The sequence below is a fragment of the Glycine soja genome, chromosome 12, assembly GCF_004193775.1.
Source record: "Glycine soja cultivar W05 chromosome 12, ASM419377v2, whole genome shotgun sequence".
Lineage (NCBI taxonomy): Eukaryota > Viridiplantae > Streptophyta > Magnoliopsida > Fabales > Fabaceae > Glycine > Glycine soja.
The window spans coordinates 38,909,323-38,928,340 of record NC_041013.1 but is presented as its reverse complement, the minus strand read 5'-3'; the positions used below and the strand labels follow the sequence as shown (position 1 = coordinate 38,928,340).

At 33.7% G+C, this 19,018-nt stretch overlaps 2 protein-coding genes across 2 annotated transcripts; one reads left to right on the top strand and one right to left on the bottom strand.

The window, feature by feature from the left end:
* Positions 1-784: 784 nt before the first annotated feature.
* LOC114380127 (zinc finger A20 and AN1 domain-containing stress-associated protein 3-like) lies at positions 785-1,941 on the bottom strand. The gene is made up of 2 exons (XM_028339067.1): positions 1,630-1,941; positions 785-1,516 (listed from the first exon to the last, which is right to left on the bottom strand). Exon 2 carries the CDS (start codon positions 1,498-1,500, stop codon positions 1,024-1,026), a length of 477 nt encoding a protein of 158 aa, XP_028194868.1. The 5' UTR covers positions 1,501-1,516; positions 1,630-1,941; the 3' UTR covers positions 785-1,023.
* Positions 1,942-12,050: 10,109 nt separating this feature from the next.
* On the top strand, positions 12,051-19,018 carry LOC114379914 (protein SUPPRESSOR OF K(+) TRANSPORT GROWTH DEFECT 1-like). The gene is made up of 8 exons (XM_028338734.1): positions 12,051-12,746; positions 12,865-12,970; positions 15,899-16,097; positions 17,822-17,890; positions 17,974-18,048; positions 18,152-18,250; positions 18,340-18,495; positions 18,653-19,018. Exons 1-8 carry the CDS (start codon positions 12,266-12,268, stop codon positions 18,776-18,778), a joined length of 1,311 nt encoding a protein of 436 aa, XP_028194535.1. The 5' UTR covers positions 12,051-12,265; the 3' UTR covers positions 18,779-19,018.

Sequence of the window (19,018 nt, the reverse complement as noted above, 5' to 3'; positions counted from 1 at the left end):
GACCACATATTAATCTCGTACTCAAAGTCCTAATGCCAAACAACACCCGACTAATGACTTCATGTCGCCTCGCTGGCATAACTCATGTTGTCTTTAAGCTCTTTCATCTTCATGAACGTCGTCCACACAACATCCTCGTGAATGTCATGGGCAATTACTACCTCGGATGCTGCGATGCTGCCTTCTCCTATAAGAGGATAGACCACGAATGTATGTAGATGGAAGACACATCCTATTCACCATACTCACCCAAAACAAGCACTGTATCTCTTTTTAGATACTCTACCCACCATTGAAAAAGGAGGTCGGAAGGACGGAAATAGACTACTCGCAGACCTAGACTTAACAAAATCTGATGATAACATTATCTATTAGAATAATTGTTACATTTGAGTGAATGAGAGAAAAAGTCTTTAAAAAATAAATTTATTTACTAAATGATATTATCAGTTTATTATAAAGCGTACTTTCTGAGTTTATGTATGTTCACTCTTCACATTACTCATGGATTTTGTAACATTTTTACACAAAATTATGCGCTTTGACGATGTAAATATTATGATAGTTTTTAGAAAACTAGAACTAATGAAATTAAGACTGGAACATACGAATTTTGCTCTTACGTGAATGTGTTTATCAATAATTAAAGTTTGTGAACCCTACTTGATTTTTTTATAGCTTTTCACTTTTCTAACGTGAAGGCAAAGCCACCGGTCACCGGCCTGCGATGTTGCAATTATTATTCTTCCTATCATTTATTAACATCAATATTGTGCAAAAGAAATTAAAGAATTAGAAATAGTAGCAGCTTTCAACCAGAAAGAAGGTGAATGACAATTGAAATGTTTTTCAAATTTTTTAATTTACAATGACAACGCAACCACATAACAATGACCCACCAAACTCACCCACTCACCCACCGCCTTTTACGGGTCAATGATCCGACCCGCGTTTCGCATCCGTTATCCATCACCACCAACTTGATAAACACGAAATTACCATAACACCCTTCGTTCATTCGTTTCAGATCTTGTCGAGCTTCTCGCCCTTCACCACCGGATTCGCCTTCGCGATCTGCTCTCTCCCCATCCCCTTGAAGTCGAACTCGCACGCGTGCTGCTCCGGGTAACGGTGGGTCCCGCACAGCATCATCCCGCACCGACACTTGAACCCTGTGAGCCCCACGCGCCGCCTGCACGTCATACACCGGTTCTGCTGCGGCGCCTTAACCTCCTCCGACTCGCGTGGCGCGTCATCAACCACCGCCGATGACGGATCTACCGCGGCCGAAGAAGAAGACGACGGCTGAGAAATCACCGCCGGTGGCGGTGAAGGAACCAGCGACTGATTGAGAACCATCTTGGCGTTGGAAGATTGCTGCTCCTTGAGCTGGAAATCGCGGTAGCACTTGGAGCACATATTCTGCGTGGCAGGGCTGCCAAAGAAACCGCAATTGTTGGCGCAGAAGCGCGGTGCCTGGCATCTGTGTTCTTCCGCCATATTTTTCCCTCGATACCTGAAACGAGACCGGAAGCGATCCACCGGTGAGATCACAAATTTCAAAACCCTAAAATAAAAGCAGAGAAAACAGAAAAAAGAAAGAAAGATTGAGATTTGTATTGTTATTACCGTTAGGGAGAAAGATGAAAGAAGAGGATGACTAAGGTTATGGAAATGGAAAATCGAGGAAGAAATGAAAAGGGGGAAAGGGAGAGGTTGGTGGTTATAAGGGAAAGAAAAGAAAGGGAAGCAATCTAGAATTTGAAGGAAAGTCTCAAAGAAAAGAACCTCCACACGCACACGACACACCAACGAAACGAAAATTCCAGATACGCTTTCTTCTTCTCTCTATCTAATTTTCTTTTCTCGGTTATTTTGGGTTTTCTATTTGTTTGTTTGTATTCTGTAACCAAACGGAGCGCAACAACGCGTCTATTGTTACGCGTTAGCGAAACGGTCTTTTTAAGGACGCTCTTTCTCTCTCTAGGTTAGCCGTATGGGGTCTTGATTCGGTATCTTCTCGAAGCCGTTTACGCTACGCTACTTCTTTTTCTCACATTATTAATTGTTATTTATTAATCACTCTATTATGCTCCTCGGTTATTGTTTAGACAAAGTAAAAATTATTTATTTGTTGAATTTTAAAGAAAATATTGAATAATTTTGTGATATATTTTTTTTTACTAATATCGCTCAAATGAAAATTAATGAATCATTTATTCTTTCTGTATATTATACTCATCACTAAGCATGGATTAAAAGTAATCTTGAGAAAAAATATCTAATGCAGTATTAAATTTTTAAAACAATATATATTTTAAATTTTTTTTTTCAAAAGAATCATATAATCTGAAATGTAAAAATATATTTTAATAATTAAAAACAAGTGTTTCAAATAAAAGAAAGGAAACATGGTTTGTATTCCTAGGATTGAGAGTAAGGGATCTATTAGATTAGGATTTTAAAAAGATTGTTTTAGTATAAAAAAATTTCTTGTGAATTTTTAAAAAATTGTAAAAATATAATAACTTTTAAGATTTCTTTTAAAAGACTTTTATAATTATGATTTTGTAGTTTAGATTTAATGAATTCATAAAATATAAATTCATACAATTTGAAAGGTCATCATGAATTTATTTTTATTATTTAAAAATAATTGAATATCTCAAAACTTTTAGCAGAAAGATCTTTTAAAAAAATTCTTTAAAATCATAATTAAATACATTCTGAACCTTTTTGCTTTTCCTAATTGTTGTAATTAGGTAGCGACATTAATCAATGATTTGTCTTAAAATTATTTGTTCTTTATTTTAAAATTGAAATAATTAAGCAGCAGGCCAATTTGGACCGGTTGGACGGTGAAACATACGGCGCCGCGCGGATAAAGTCAGAATCCACCGGATATGAAGCATAAGCGTTCTGAGCCGTGGATTCGTTCATTTCTTTATTAAAAAATAAAAAAAAGAAAATGGTTTGACATTACGGATGCATTGTATAGTGTATACAAGTCATTTGAAATTGACAAGTCGAATGTTGTTTGCCTCGGAAAATGGTTCTTAAACATATCATTATTGTCAACTGGGTGATGTGACCCCATTTTACACACTCAAACGAGCAAACAAAAGAGGTGACAAAATACAAAAGAGGTGCTACCAACAATACTAGAGACTAGGTATAAATTTAACCGATATAGTACATGAGGTGAATTTTAAATTTTTAACCATGCCTTTTTTTATTTAATTATGTTTTTCTTTTAACTATTAGTAGTAGAAAGTTATATATTTAATGTGGGTTTGATTTATAGTCGACAAAACATTCAAAACACCTCAACGGACTTGTATCTTCTTCTTTTGGGGTTAACTTTTAGTTTGAGCATTTTAAAAAAGAAAATAAACACACTCTTCAAGATTTACATGACTTTATTAATTTTTAATAACTTTTGAGTTTCAATAACTGATTTATTTTTTAGTCGACCTCCACCCTAAGTGGTTGACTATTATGGTTTCTCACCACATTTGGGCAATAGGCACAAACAAGGCTTGACTTATAACAGAAATGCAACAACCCAAAAATCCAACGCAACAATTCTTAGAATCTTTATTTTATTTTATTTAGAACATTTAATTACAAAAACGTTTGTTCCTTTTTCAAAATATTTAAGTAATAATATAAAAATAATTTTTCTAGTGGCATATATAATACAGTAAAGGAATATTATAATTGAGGTATTACATAATACATAAGTAAATACATAAATAAAAGTCTTGTTACATAACAAAAAGAGGTTTTTGCTCGATCGACAAACATGAAAAAAATGAAACGAAAGTGGAAGAAGAAGCAAATTCACTAGAAGAATAAATGGGGTATCAGGAAAGGGATTGCTTTGGCGAGAGCTAGGGGATTTGATCACATTATGGTTGAAACATTATAATTTGAGATATTATATTTAAAACTTCAATCAATGATATCTATCGGGGGTTTGATCAAAAGGGGTAATTCCATTAATGTGGGTAATTTTTGAATTAATACCCAAGTAAGGGTAAGTCATAGGGATTTTTACAACGTTTGGATATGAAATAGTAAAAAATTGATGACTTTGGCCTTTTTTTTAAGTGGAGTCATAAAAACTCTAACGACTTTAATTTTTTTAAATTTTTTTGTATTAAATTGTAAAATTTATAACGACTTCAGAGTTGTTCAAATTTTTTTAATTATTTATTCGAAGTCGTAAAATGATTAATGACTTCAAAGTCGTGTTAAATCTTTTAAAAAAAAATTAAATTAGTTTTAAGCGACTTTAAGTTAATTTTGATTTATAATTTTGTATATTGTTTTATTTAATATTTTCTATGTTTTTGTTACTAATGTTAAGGATTATTATTTGTTTTTTAAATTAAAAAAAATAATGTAAACAAAAGGCTTAAAATTTAAATAAAAAAATACTACACATATTTGTTTAAGAAAAATATTAATAGTGGGATGATGTCCCGCAACAAGTTCTTCTGGATATATGTTGTGGTCTTCTATCTTGTTGCACTTGATTTGTTAGTGGTTGTTGTTCTCTTATTTTATGACATCTTCCTCTTATTGTTCTAGGATGATCACGTATAACCGTTTGTTGTTGTTGAGAAACATCATCACCACCATAACCATCATCATCGCCATTATCATTATTGGTGTTATCATCATCTTCCTCCTCATTCTCATGACCCATGTTATGCATATGGTAGGTAATGATGGATGATAACAACAACTCGATGGTGGTGGGTTGTATACAAATGGCAGAGTGTTGAAAGTGGTAGCAAACATTTGTGAGTGTCCTTCAAAAACATTTGAGGTAAAAGAAACTTCAAATGAGTATTGAGGCACATATAATGAGACTCCCGGTGTTTGAAAACTTTGTTCACATTCTTGAGGCATATATCCAGAAAAGCTTGTTGATTGATAAATAGATTGCGCATGTGATTGATGATGTTGGGACATATATCCAAAAACATGTACTAGAGGTATACTAGGTTCAACATGCGATTGATGATGATGATGGGCAGGATAATACTGAAAATATCATGTTAGAAATAATAATGAATAATAATAACAATAATTTATGAAAATTCTTAAGTAAACTTACAATCTCAATAAATGGTGTCCCTTCACGCAATATATATCGTCTAACTCGACGTATATACCATTGCATGTATTCTAAATTTTCTTGCAAAATACCATGGTGAACATCACATTGAACAATATAATCATTCCAATGATTCCATTTGTTAATCCAATGACGATGATGGTAAGACTAAAAAAATATTTATTCTCCCTCTAATATCTATGTCATGGAGTTCATCTAGGTTTGGTTTGGTGGGTCATCTGAAATATTTTGTTGAAAATCCAAATTGTCTCATGACCTTATATATTGCATGCCATTCCAAAATTGCAAAACATATGAGAGGTACTTTTGCACAAACAATCATTGATACCTCAACATTATTAATTAATCGCCCTATGTAGGGTGCCTCATAAGGTGTCCACAAGAATTGCAAGATATATATTATTATTGTCACATATTTATTAATGAATAAGAAACCCAAAGAAATACTTAATATAAATAATATAAAAAAAACCTCATTCATATGTAGTCTATCAAATATGATTGTATAAGTATGACTGCATGGGTAAGAATGTTTCTTTGGCTCGTTGATTGAGACCACCTTCGTGCAAGAGGAAATCCAAGTCCTTGTTGTACTTCTTCATCATATAGGTCATCTATGTGTGGGACAATATGTTTAATGTGGTCTCGTGCCCGTGATTGTAGCAACAACAAGCATCCTTCGATATCAATTTGTAATGGCTTTACGGCTCGATCTAGAACTCAAAAAAGAGAAGCTAATACTACTGTATCCCAACTATAATGACTTGTCTCTATAAAATTTGCTAACAAAAGGAGATACATAAAATGATCTCTTACCTCTGATGTATCTGACATCAAACATCCGCCTATGGACATCATGATATGAGCTCTAGCATGTTGTGCAATGACAACATCATCGACATTAACAGGAAGTTCTTGAAAATTTTGCCACAACCAGGTTAAATAAATCATTTTTCCTTTGATATACTTATCAGGTGGAATGTCCCCTAATAAGGCCTAACAAGTAAGACGTACATCATCAGTACTAACACCAGCTACAGGCAGTTCATCTATCTTGAGGCCTAGCTACAAGACCACATCTTAAGTTATGGTTGTCTCCCCATGTGAAAAATGAAAATGTGTGTGTTTCAGGCCTTCAACATTCAACCAATGCATTGACCAAATGTTGATTAATATCAATCTGCCCAATAGTTATAACACGACCAAAACCAGCTTCATTTATTAAGTTTTTCTCGCAATTATCTATCTAGTCCATATGCGTAAAACCCAAACAAAATTACACTTTGGACGAACCATTCTTTCTTCGCCTTCCCACACTTGATTGGAAATATGATTGTGTTGTAAGCGCAATAATGAACCATCAATAGGTCCAGGTTGTGCATGTGTCATTGCTTAAAAAGAACAAGAGATTGCAAGAAGGATGAAAAAAGTGGGATGTGAGAAAGAGAAACAAGCTCCACAACAGCAAAAGAAGAATGAAAGAGGTGGGATGTGAGAAAGAAGGTCCAACATGAAAGAAGTAGCCTTTGGTAGTGAAGTGATTCATTCACGTGATGGCAAATATGTCATGCATTTGTCATTTGATAGAGGGAATCTCATGCTTTTGTGTTCACATGTGAAAGAATCTCACTTCTTCAGTGTTGTACTTGATTGGACTTCACATAAAGAATCTCATGTCACATGGTAAGTTGAACGTGTCGATTTGGTCTTTCTTGAACGTGTAGGTTTAGTGTTCTTCAACATGGTTTTCACGAGCTTCACCATTGAACGAAGGAAGATTCTTCAAGGTGCAGGATTCTGAAATCTAATATGTATTGTCATTTCTATATTTCATATCATGCAAGCTGAAATTCTTCATACATGAGCTTGGAAATATTTGCGCATGAGCCTGCATTATCCATGTTCTACAAGATGATTTTGCACATTTCATTGCATGTTCCTTAAGGTTACACGACTTCAAAGTCATAGCATATAGGTCACGACTTTAAAGTCACACCATAGAAGTCTTTGATGCCACACGACTTTAAAGTCGTAAGGAAGGTCACGACTTCAACACAAAAGTCGTAAGATAGACCGGGACTTTAAAGTTGAGATAAGCCACGACTTTAGGGCTATAATTTGTGGGGGGATTTAATTACTTTCAAGTTGTGCTAACCCTAGGACTTTCATCTCCATTATAAAACATATTTCCTAGCATTTGAGCTTGCACTCGTAATCTTCTCAATCTTCTATCTAGGCACATTTTCCATACAAGCCATTATACATATTTTTACCATTTTCCTGGTATGTTTCTATTTAACATTAGATGTCCATAAATTATTCATACTTTTACTGCTAAATTACATTTTTATTTGTTCACAAATGTTTGGTGAAGAATCCATAATAAAGGATAATGTTAGTGACTTTAGTGATGAGGATCAGGAGCACAAAGCTCACAAAAGTGGAGAACCAAGCAATCAAAGTCAATGTGGGGCATCTTCATATTTTAAAACTATTAATAGCCAACTTTCAAAAGATCTACAATTCTCAAATCCTTATCAGAATAGAGAGAGTGGTAGTACAAAAGTCTCATGATCTTGATGAAGGCATGAAGTTTGAATCAAAACAAGCAACTGTGCATGTCATTAAGTAATTTCATTTTCTACATTCATTTAATTATGTTGTTAAGTGTATACAATATGAGGTGACAAATATGTTGTTAAGTGTATACAATATGATAATGGATGTCATTGGAGGGTGAGGACATCCTTTAGCAAAATACACATGAGGTGGGAGATAAATAAAATAAATGGTATTCACACTTGCACAACTTCACTCATATCTCAAGATCATGTTAGGTTAGACTCATCTTTAACTGCTCATAATATTGTTGACTTAGTGAACACAAATCCTAGTATCCCAATCAAAATCTTGATTGCAGACATGCTATAATGCTTTGGTTATATTGTGACATACAAGAGGCATGGACATCTAAACAGAAAGCACTCAAAATTGCATTTGGAGGTTGGGAAGAATCATAAAGTTATTTGTCTATATGGATGAGAGCTGGTCAACACTTTGTACAAGGTACAATTGTTAGATACAAAACATCCAATTCAATGGAGGATGGTGAGGATGACACTTCTAAGGTGATTTTTAATCGTGTGTTTTGGGATTTTAAGCCATGCATTTAAGAATTTCAATATTGCAAGCTGATTGTGCAAGTAGATGACACATTTGTAACAAAAAAATATCGTGGTACTTTGTTGACTGCCATTGTACAAGATGATAATTGAAACAATTTTCCACTCACTTTCACAATTGTTGAGAGTGAGAACAAAGATTCTTGGATGTGGTTCTTGCATTATTTGAGGAAATATGTCCACCTCAACCAAATTTATGTATTATATCAAATAGGGGAACCAGTTTGCTAGCAGCTTTGTGATCAAAACAATTTTGGGTGGACTAGGTCGGATGTAACTTTTGTGTATTGCATTTGCCATATTGCATCAAATTTTAACAAATAATTTAAAAATGTCGACTTAAAAAAATAAGTCATCAATACGGGTAAACTTCTAAGCACTTCATGCCTCAAATAATTTATTTATTATGTGTTCAACATATTTACTACTCATCATGTTTTATTTTTTGTCATAGGATATGAGATGAGGAAATAACAATTTGAGGTAAAGTTGCTTGCAATGCGATCAGAGTTTTGCGAGCAGCAGATTGGTTATACCAAATCCTCAAGTGTAAATGGGCTCAGACCTATGATAAAGAAAAATGGTATGAGCATATTGCTATCAACTTTGCTGAGTGTATGAATTTTGTTTTGAAAGGAGCTTGGGCATTGCCTATTATTGCCTCAGTCAAGGAAACATTTAATAAAATAAATGACTCGTTTGTTACTAATGGGATGAAAATCATGAATATGATAAAGGCATGACATAGGTACTCCAAAAAGGTATATGTCGTGATGCAAGAAAATCGATGCATTGCTATCTCACATTATGTTCGGATGTATGTTTGGGAGGCAGGGGAGTTTAAGGTTCAAGAGATCGCAAATACTCGAATAGGGTGACGAGCAATGACATGCACTGTCAAAACGAATGGTGGTGTGATTGTGGGGAATTTTAGGCATTTCGAATTCCTTACTCGCATGCAATTGCAACATGTGCTTCTTGCAATTTCAAATGTAATGACTTTGTTGACCCTGTATATAAGTTGCAAAACATTTACAAAGTTTGTCAACATTAATTTGATTCCCTTGGGAGCGAAGATAAATGGTCTCAATATTTTGATCTATATTTTATGTCTGATCCTTCGAAGCAGTGAGACACAATGGAAAGGCTAATCACTAGTCGTTAAGGGTGGGAATAGGCCAGGCCAGACCAGGCTTTGAAAGGCCTGAGTCTAACCTATGATGAATCTTTGAGGCCTGAGTCTGGCCTATAGCCTATCAAAGGCTTTTATTTTGGCTCGGCCTAGCCTTTTTAAAAGCCTGGTCTGGCCTGATAGCCTTTTTAAAAACCTTCTTCACAACAAATATTTAATATTTATATGGAGTATGAACGTAATAGGAAAGTTAAAGAAAAAAGAAAGTCAATCAAAATAATAAGAAATATAAAAAGACACATGACTCACACCTAAATTGTAATTAAAGTCCTTAATTATAGGAATAGAAGTTATGGAGCAGTAATGTATAATCAAAGTCTGATAGTTTCAAAAAAAAATTAATTGTATCCAAAAAATAATATTAATAATATTATATATTAGTACCCAAAAAATAATATATATATATATAGGCCGGCCTATCAGGCTTATTAATAAGTCTAAGCCTGGTCTATTTAATTTAATAGACTTTTAGAAAAGACTAAGCCTAACCTTTTAATTAAATAGGCTAGTTCAGGCCAGGTCGTAGGTCCCTGTAAGCCGGCCTGACCTATTCCCGCCCCTACTAGTTGTATACATAATGAAATGGATAAATCAATTCCAAATAAACTTAAGAAATACTCATTGTGTAGAATTGAAGGACATGATCATATTAAATATCCATACAAGCAAATTAATGACTAATGTTATTTATACTTTTCAATTTTATGTTTGTATTTAATTTGTATTATTCATTTTATATTAACTTATTATGTTGTTTTTATTTTAACTACTTTTATTACTAAATTATTTTATGTTGTTAATATTAAAATCATTTTATCAAATAAAATTAATTAATAATATTGTACAAAATTATTAGTTTACTTAATGGTAAATGTAAAAACTAATTAAAAAATATTTAAAAAGAATTTAATATTATTTGATAAATTTTAAGTTAATATTATTTGTTAATATCAATAACAAAAATATTACAAATATTGAAACAAAAATGCCTAGAAATTAAAACGACTTTAAAGTGTTTAGAAATTAATTTAAAATAAAAAAATAAAAAAAAACTTTGAAATCGTTATAAATTTTATAACTTCATATAATTTTTTTAAAAAAACACTAAAGTCATTGAAATTTTTACGACTTCACATAAAATAAAAAAAGGTCGAAGTCATCAATTTTTATGACTACCTCCTAGTTAGTTATTAATTCACAAATTATCTTTATTTGATAAATTTTAAATGGAATTGTCCCCTTTTAGTCAAATTCTCACCCGTTCCACTAGTTTAATTCTTGGGTGATTTGGCTATATTCAAATAGAAGAGAATTGAGAGGAAAATTTTAAAATCCTTTATGTGTATTTTCAAAATTTTAGGTGTTTTACACTTTTATTATTATTATTTTAATCTTATATTTCTTTTGAATATTTTTTAATTTATTTTACACAACCAAACTATAGTTAAATCTGAGTTATGGTGATCTTGTCTTCAATGAAATTATTGCGGTGTGGAAAGGAATAAATAAACTTGTCCTCTCCTCTTTAACAAACTTAATAGCGTCACAAAATTATTGCGGTCCACCTTTTTAGCTTTACATCTAATGTCACTAGTGTGTCACAATTATAATGGCAAACTTATGCAACCAAACAAACAGTATATCAACTCACTATTTATTTGAAAATGTTATCAGATGATAACAATTATTGTAATATTTAAAATTACAAAAACTAAAATAATTAACGTTTATCAGTTTTAAGAATTATAGCAATATTCATACATTTAGAATCTAAATTAAAAGTGTAATTAATGTGGACTGTCAATATTTTTTTATGACCAATCAATAAAAATTAATCTTTAATATAGTTTTTAGAATAATTATTATAAAAATCAATTACATGTATAGTTATTTATGATTAAATAATAATATAATTTTTTTGCACTACATATATTATTTACTTCCAAATTAATTTAATACTATAAATTTATAGACTAATTTAAATTATTATTTAAATAAAAATAAGTTTTAAATATGTTAAATTAAATGAATTACATTAAAGCATATAATTGCCTGATTAAGCCTAAGCATAGTTGTAAGACATGGATTACACAGTTCGTCACTTTGGCATATGTCAAAAAAGGAATGATTTTACTTTTGAATTTAATTAAATGTATTAATAATATAAATATTTTTGTATTATTATTATTATTATTTAATAACATGTTATAATATATATTAAATTTATCAATTTTATAATAATGATTTTAAATATTATATTTAGCATAAATTTAATTAATAAATAATACATGAAGATTTTTTTAATTTTATATTGAATAAAAACATGTTATTGTTATTTTTACAATAATGAAATTAGAACTTAAAATATTTTATGCAAAGTATCCAAATTTCTTAGCACTGATCAGTCCTAGTAAGTTTGTCATTTTTTTTTCTTTTTAAAGTGATTGATAAAGTAGAAAATGCATTTTAAAAAATCAAATCAAAACACAACGCATTAGGTGATAGCCTTAGCCACCACCCTATGGATAGAAAATGCATTGTTTTTGTTTTCTCTTTTCCGCTTTTGTCCTCGAATTTCCGATCAATTCCGATTCCAACAACTAGGGTTTCGAAATCGATCACACCTTCTCCCTCTTTCCCCAACACACACGATCGCGATGCATCTCTAGGGTTTCTCCCTCTCCCTGGTTCGAAATTTCGATTCTCGTACATGCCATCGGTGGTGACCGGAGGAGCAAGACGATGTATAGCAATTTCAAGGAGCAAGCCATAGAGTACGTGAAGCAGGCCGTGCAGGAAGACAATGCGGGAAACTACGCGAAAGCGTTCCCTCTCTACATGAACGCCTTGGAGTACTTCAAGACGCATCTCAAGTACGAGAAGAACCCTAAGATCAAGGAAGCCATCACGCAGAAATTCACCGAGTACCTGCGCCGGGCCGAGGAGATTCGGGCCGTGCTCGACGATGGCGGCCCCGGCCCAGCCTCCAACGGGGACGCGGCGGTGGCTGCAAGGCCCAAGACCAAGCCGAAGGACGGGGAAAGCGGTGGCGGTGGTGACGGCGAGGACCCCGAGCAGGCCAAGCTCCGGGCCGGGCTCAACTCGGCCATCATAAGGGAAAAGCCCAACGTGAAGTGGAACGACGTCGCAGGGTTGGAGAGCGCCAAACAGGCCTTGCAGGAGGCTGTGATTTTGCCTGTGAAGTTCCCTCAGTTCTTTACTGGTGAGTGAGGATCATGAGTTGCATTTTGTTGTGCCTGACTAGTGTGAAGATATTTTTTTCTTCTGTGAAATTTGGTTGAATGTTTGATATGTTTGTTTTCTTGTGATCTTATTTTCAGGGAAAAGACGACCCTGGAGAGCTTTCTTGTTGTATGGACCTCCTGGAACGGGAAAATCATATTTAGCCAAGGCAGTTGCAACAGAAGCTGAGTCCACGTTTTTCAGGTAAACTTGTTGATTCTATGGTTTAGGAAAGGAATAAAAGTTTATGGAATTGAGAAACCTATGGGTCTGGAGTTTACCAGATTGCATGGGAAATCATTGGAATGAATTCTGATTCATAAGCTGAAATATGTATGTGTCTCAATTTCTGCATAGCATACCCGTTTATAGGCATTAAAACTTGAATTCAAGGTAGTTATAAACGGGAATTTACCTTAAATCAGGATTTGGGGGGGGGGGGGGGGGGTAGTAGGGAATTCAAAATCTCCATAAATGTACATCATATTCAGATGTCATAACCCATAAAGTAGTCAAAACACAACGATTTCAAAACAAAAGTACACAACACATGAAGGCATACAACTTAAACACCAAAAGCAAATAGTAATATTCTAATGCTAGAATATAGATGTCTAGTCTAACAAATTTGCCGTATTATAATCATAAGGATCTACTATTTGATCCTTATCTTCATATCATATCATGATCACCAAGTGTTTCCTCTCCAACTTGGTCTTGAACTAAGTCTTCATCTCTATCCTCTATCTCTTGGTCTTCAACCAAGTTCTCATCTTGAATTGGAGCATCCAAATCCAAGTTGGCCACATCCAAACCTTCAATTCCATCATTATTCTCCATGGTCCACTCATTATCAGAGAAAACATCATGAAGATCTAGCTAAGGAGCCCTCTTGCTTGCTTCTGTTTGCCCAATTTTGAATTAGTCATGACAAAACCATCATTCATCATCTTTTGCTTTAAGCAGTTTCTTCTCTTGGTGAGGACATGAATGCATGCAAATACAATCAAGATAGGTTAGTAGGTAAGTTTAAAAGGTACATTAAATATTCCTCATTATAGAAATATTACCATCTCGAAGGCACTCTAGTTGTTCTCACCTAGAAGAACTGTGTATCAAGCTTAATATGCGAATGGCTAATCTTTTGAGCTCTGGATGTTCATCAAGCATCTTAAAGATTTTGTCTACTGTTTTGGATATGTGGGATGCATCAATGTACTTCTAATAGACCGTTCCTTTGGGTCTGTTAACCAAGAAATTACAAATTGTCCTCGTCATCTCGTCAGTCCATCAATTAGTCATTATTGAGCAAAGACTTCTAAACAACTTTATGTTCTTCAATAGCCTTCATTGTTAATTTCATTTGTTTCAAATACGTCACTCTAATGTCATGATAGGATGGATGGTGGCTTAAATCCCTTGCAATGTTGCACAATTAAGTCATCCTTAATATAGAATTCTTCACTTGCCACACTGAGTAATGGCATTATTGTAGAAAAACCTTGCAATTGCTTGACATGCATCCTCTCTTATACCCTTCTTAAACATGGGGTTGTTTGTGTCTTGGGAGCTAACTGCCCTTCTCTTGAAAATGTTTCCAATTCCAACATTATCAATGTCATCCACTTCATTGCCTTTTCTCTTTTCAGCTCCTATAGACTCCTTTGTCATCCCTGGTTTTTTCATCATTTTTTTTAAACCAGCCACAACCTCCAATATCTCCATTTTTCATCTTCAGGAGTAGCTTTTCACATTCTGATTTGTTTGAGCCAAGTGATGCTTTATCCTATAAACACTTTCATTAAATACTTTTTGACTAAGCTTGCGTTGAAGCTTTGTAGTTGCCTTCAACTGAAACTGCATATTTCCATCCCACATCATACCTGCTTCCATGGGCATTCCAGCGAACAAATTTTGAAGCCTCCCTTGAGCTAGCTCTGGAGCTGCCAGCACCAGGATTACTACCAACACTTGAGCTTTGACCAGCCTCACTAGAGCCATGACCTGCCTGATTGACTATGAACCCCTATTAAGAAGGCTTATGTGAGGAGGAATAGAGGCACAACATAGGATCATTCCCTTAAAATAGATCATAAATAACCATAGAATAGATCATAACCATATAACAGACTAACAGTAGTTAGTTATAAAATATGGTGAAAAATTATATGAGGGAATATTAAATAGAATGAAAAGGGGAAGGGGGCATCAACAATTATATGAGGGAACTGTTGGGGAGAGTACTGGTCTCTTGAATACCAGTACATTGTACTGTTCATTTCTGTTTTCCTCTACTCTGCCACCACCCTGGTGCTGGGTCAGGGGAGAAGAATTCCTAAATAAGATCTGTTTTCATACACTTGAAGAAGAAAACACTTTGAACACTGTTGGGGATGACTAAAGTTAAAAGCGGGTCGGCAGAAACAATCCCGTTCAAAGCATCCAAATGGGTCAGTCCGGCAACATTGTAAAATTGGTAAAATCCTACGGTTTTTGTGATTGAGTTTTAAAACACAATTTTACCTCTTGGATTTTATGTGCGATTTAAATCAATCAAAGGGCTTAAAATCGTAAAATTGCATAATCACACGATTTTACATTTTGAACCCTGATTTTAATTTTAATTACCATGCTTGAATTCCTGGTAAGCAATCTTTTAAGACATTCTGCATCCATTTAGTATCTCAATAGGATTCTGGTTCTACCATAATTGCAATTGCGTTAATAATAATTCAAATGAGAATAAGTGTAAAATCATTAAAAACTGCAACATTTATAGCTATCTTTCTTGTCCTCTTTCATTTTCTGAATCTAATGTTTGCTTAAGATAATTAAAGGAAGTAAAATGAAAGTAGTTCCACGTTTGGTTTGACTTGATTTAAAACATAACACTTAAATTTCTAGAATTATGATATATGGTGCAATACCTTCTGAAGATGATATGTGCATGATTATAATTTTCTTCCACTTCATCCAATTTTCTCTGCCTTTTCTTGACAATAATTATGTTTCTATTCAGAATTTGAGATACGCTTGATATCTATTAAAAAAGGTCTTTTGTATTGTTATGAATGTAGGTCCATAAGTGGACATGTTCTTGCAAGCATTTTTAACTTTTGAATTCTTCATCAGTGTTTCTTCATCAGACCTTGTTTCAAAGTGGATGGGTGAAAGTGAAAAGCTGGTTTCAAACCTTTTCGAAATGGCTCGAGAAAGTGCCCCTTCTATCATATTTATTGACGAAATTGATTCCCTGTGTGGTCAGCGTGGAGAAGGCAATGAGAGTGAAGCTTCAAGACGGATTAAAACAGAGCTTCTGGTGCAGATGCAGGTAATAGTTTTAATAGTTTGTTAGTTTACATTTGAATTGCAATATATAGCATATGCACATCAAGTTGTCAAGACGCCTTAGTCCCAGTTGTATAGCCCTATATGAATGTGGATCTGTTATTAATTTAGTTTCAAATCATGGAGAAAAGATGTAACCAATTTCTTAATTTCTTTGATATAAACCCATTTAGGCTTAAGAATGTATGATTCATTTTCAAAAGAAGGTTTCCTTCCAAGGGCTATCTCCTCAGTGGTTGGGTGCATATTAAGACATCTTTCGTACTTCATTTTTTATGGTTGGAAAGTAGAGAAGCTAAACCAGTAAACCTTCATTTAAAACAATTCAGCTAAATTTTTCTTGTTTCAGCATGTGAGGAGGCTATGGTGGTTGAATAGCAGATCATGATTGAGCTAATTCATGCTGGTCCGTCTTACTTATTGGTTTTTTGGGTCTTCAAGTCATGTTTGAGTGTACAATAATGGCAACACTTGAAACTAGCTTAGTTCAATGCTTTTCTTAAACCTCTAATCAGCATTTGTCTCTGTTGTTTAAACAATTCCAAGTCATGATTGCTAATAATTACATTCACCTTAGATTTAAAGTCCCTCTTTCAGTGTACGCAGCATGTCCTGTCCTGTCCTGTGCTTGTTTGATGAGATGTTCATACTTCACAAACAAAGTTGCATATTTTCAATTGGGATTTGGCTCCTCTAAAGTGAGGGAGTGCACTTTAGAGGATAAAGTATACTTACAATTGTTGATTAGAAAATCAATGGTTGAAAGTTGTGATAAATCTAATCCCTGTTTAACAAAATCAAAAATTTATTTTAATCTTATTCATTAGTTTTCTAATTGATGGTCATAATTTCACTTTATCCTCTATTGCATTTCCCTCACTTTAGAAGAGCCAAAATCCTTTCAATTGTTCTGTATCTAATGGGCTAGTTTGTTTAAGCTTATTTTTTTTAAAATAAGTGCTTTTTTAAATAAATAAGAACTTTATGGTTTTCTGATGTGATTGTCTAAACTGCTTTTACTTAAAATAAGCAGTTTTCTGCTTTTTTTAAGAAGCAAATCTTATCTGCTTATTAAAGAAAGTGTTATATAAAAAGTGCTTATTTTAAAGTTGCTTTTTTTAAGTTTAAACAAACTCACCCTATATCTATGTCTCAGAAAAGGAATGCTAGGTCTGTGTCAATCACTGATTTGCGGTGGTCCTTCAGTTTTTCATGTTTGTATGTGAATTGTTATTTGATTAAGTCATCATATTTGACTTTTTTAATATGTATTTTCAACAGGATATTTATTTGTTATATGTAACTAAACTACGGAAGCATGTTTTTTACTGGTAGCCGAACTCCCCAAAGCACTTAAGTGTTATTGTCTGTCCTTGACCTGTCAAAATTTGTTAAGTAACTTGGTTAATGGTTTTTAGTCATATACAAAGTTGCATGTGGTATTTGATATTTGAGTTGCATATCAAAATATTTCTCCCTCATAAGTAATCCCGTTTTCTGTTTTACTGCTTTATTTTAAATTGAACCCAGCAGTTACTTGTTTGTATAATATTGTCAGAATATGGCTTGCTCATCTATATTTTATTCTCTCATTTTGATTCACTTTTTTGCTATTAACATGAGGGCAGTTTCCAACATTTTTAGTATATATTCTCTCTTTTTTTTTTTTAATTCTCTTTATTTTAATGTAGTTTATCTACTTTGTAGGGTGTAGGACACAATGATCAGAAAGTTCTTGTTCTTGCAGCAACAAATACGCCCTATGCTTTAGACCAGGTCAGACAGAAATGATTTTGTTTATACAATCCCATATAGAATTAATACTATGTTGTTTTTCACTAATCAATTTGTAATTGCAGGCAATAAGGCGTCGTTTTGATAAGCGCATATATATTCCACTACCAGATTTGAAGGCTCGCCAACACATGTTCAAGGCAAGGACAATATACTTGATTGTTGAATGATGGATTTTGTTGTGCTATATAAACCTAGCGAATGGTTTTACCATGCTATTTTCTGGCTTAATAAATTGAGCAGGTGCATCTAGGAGATACTCCCCATAACTTGACTGAAAGCGATTTTGAATACTTGGCTAGCAGGACAGAGGGGTTTTCTGGTTCAGACATATCTGTCTGTGTAAGTTTTACTTCTATATGGAATTACTGGTTTCATTAATCTTATACTTAATGAATCTTAAGTAAAAAGTTTTTGGACCTCCTCTTCAGGTAAAGGATGTGTTATTTGAACCTGTTCGCAAAACCCAAGATGCAATGTTCTTCTTGAAGAATCCCGAGGGTATGTGGATCCCGTGTGGACCAAAGCAACAGGGTGCAGTACAAACCTCAATGCAAGAGCTTGCTGCAAAAGGACTTGCTTCTAAGGTATTTAATGTGTAGTTTTTGATGGTAATAGGACTGTACCGAGTGTCCTTATTTTTTAATAATGATAATTGGAGAAGTAGTGTTGTGATTTCTTTGGACTAGGTTGTTACATCTCTAACTGAAACTGGGGAATGCTAACCTATAAAACTTATTGCAGATCCTTCCGCCCCCTATTACGAGGACAGATTTTGAGAAGGTACTCGCTAGACAAAGGCCTACAGTAAGCAAAGCCGACCTTGATGTTCACGAGAGATTCACAAAGGAATTTGGAGAGGAAGGTTAAATACTGATGGAATTTTCACTTTGAAGGTCCACACTGGTTTCAAATATATTGTTATAATTTGTAATTTGTTTAGCTGTTGGATCAAATGAAATGCATCTATTTCATTTTGTTTTGGGGATGTAAAGTCCCCTTTTGTATCGAGGTGGATTTATAAAGGTCGATACTCATTTTTCTTCTAAATTGTGTATAACAGAATCTGAAATGATTTGAAAAAATAACTTGTGTGATGCTGGGTTCTTA

Excerpts from the sequence above, each read along its gene's own strand:
- LOC114380127 (XM_028339067.1), bottom strand. The coding sequence starts at position 1,500 with ATGGCGGAAGAACACAGATGCCAGGCACCGCGCTTCTGCGCCAACAAT.
- LOC114379914 (XM_028338734.1), top strand. The coding sequence starts at position 12,266 with ATGTATAGCAATTTCAAGGAGCAAGCCATAGAGTACGTGAAGCAGGCC. Across the intron at positions 16,098-17,821 it reads AGCTTCTGGTGCAGATGCAG|GGTGTAGGACACAATGATCA; the intron begins GTAATAGTTTTA and ends TCTACTTTGTAG. Across the intron at positions 17,891-17,973 it reads CGCCCTATGCTTTAGACCAG|GCAATAAGGCGTCGTTTTGA; the intron begins GTCAGACAGAAA and ends TTGTAATTGCAG.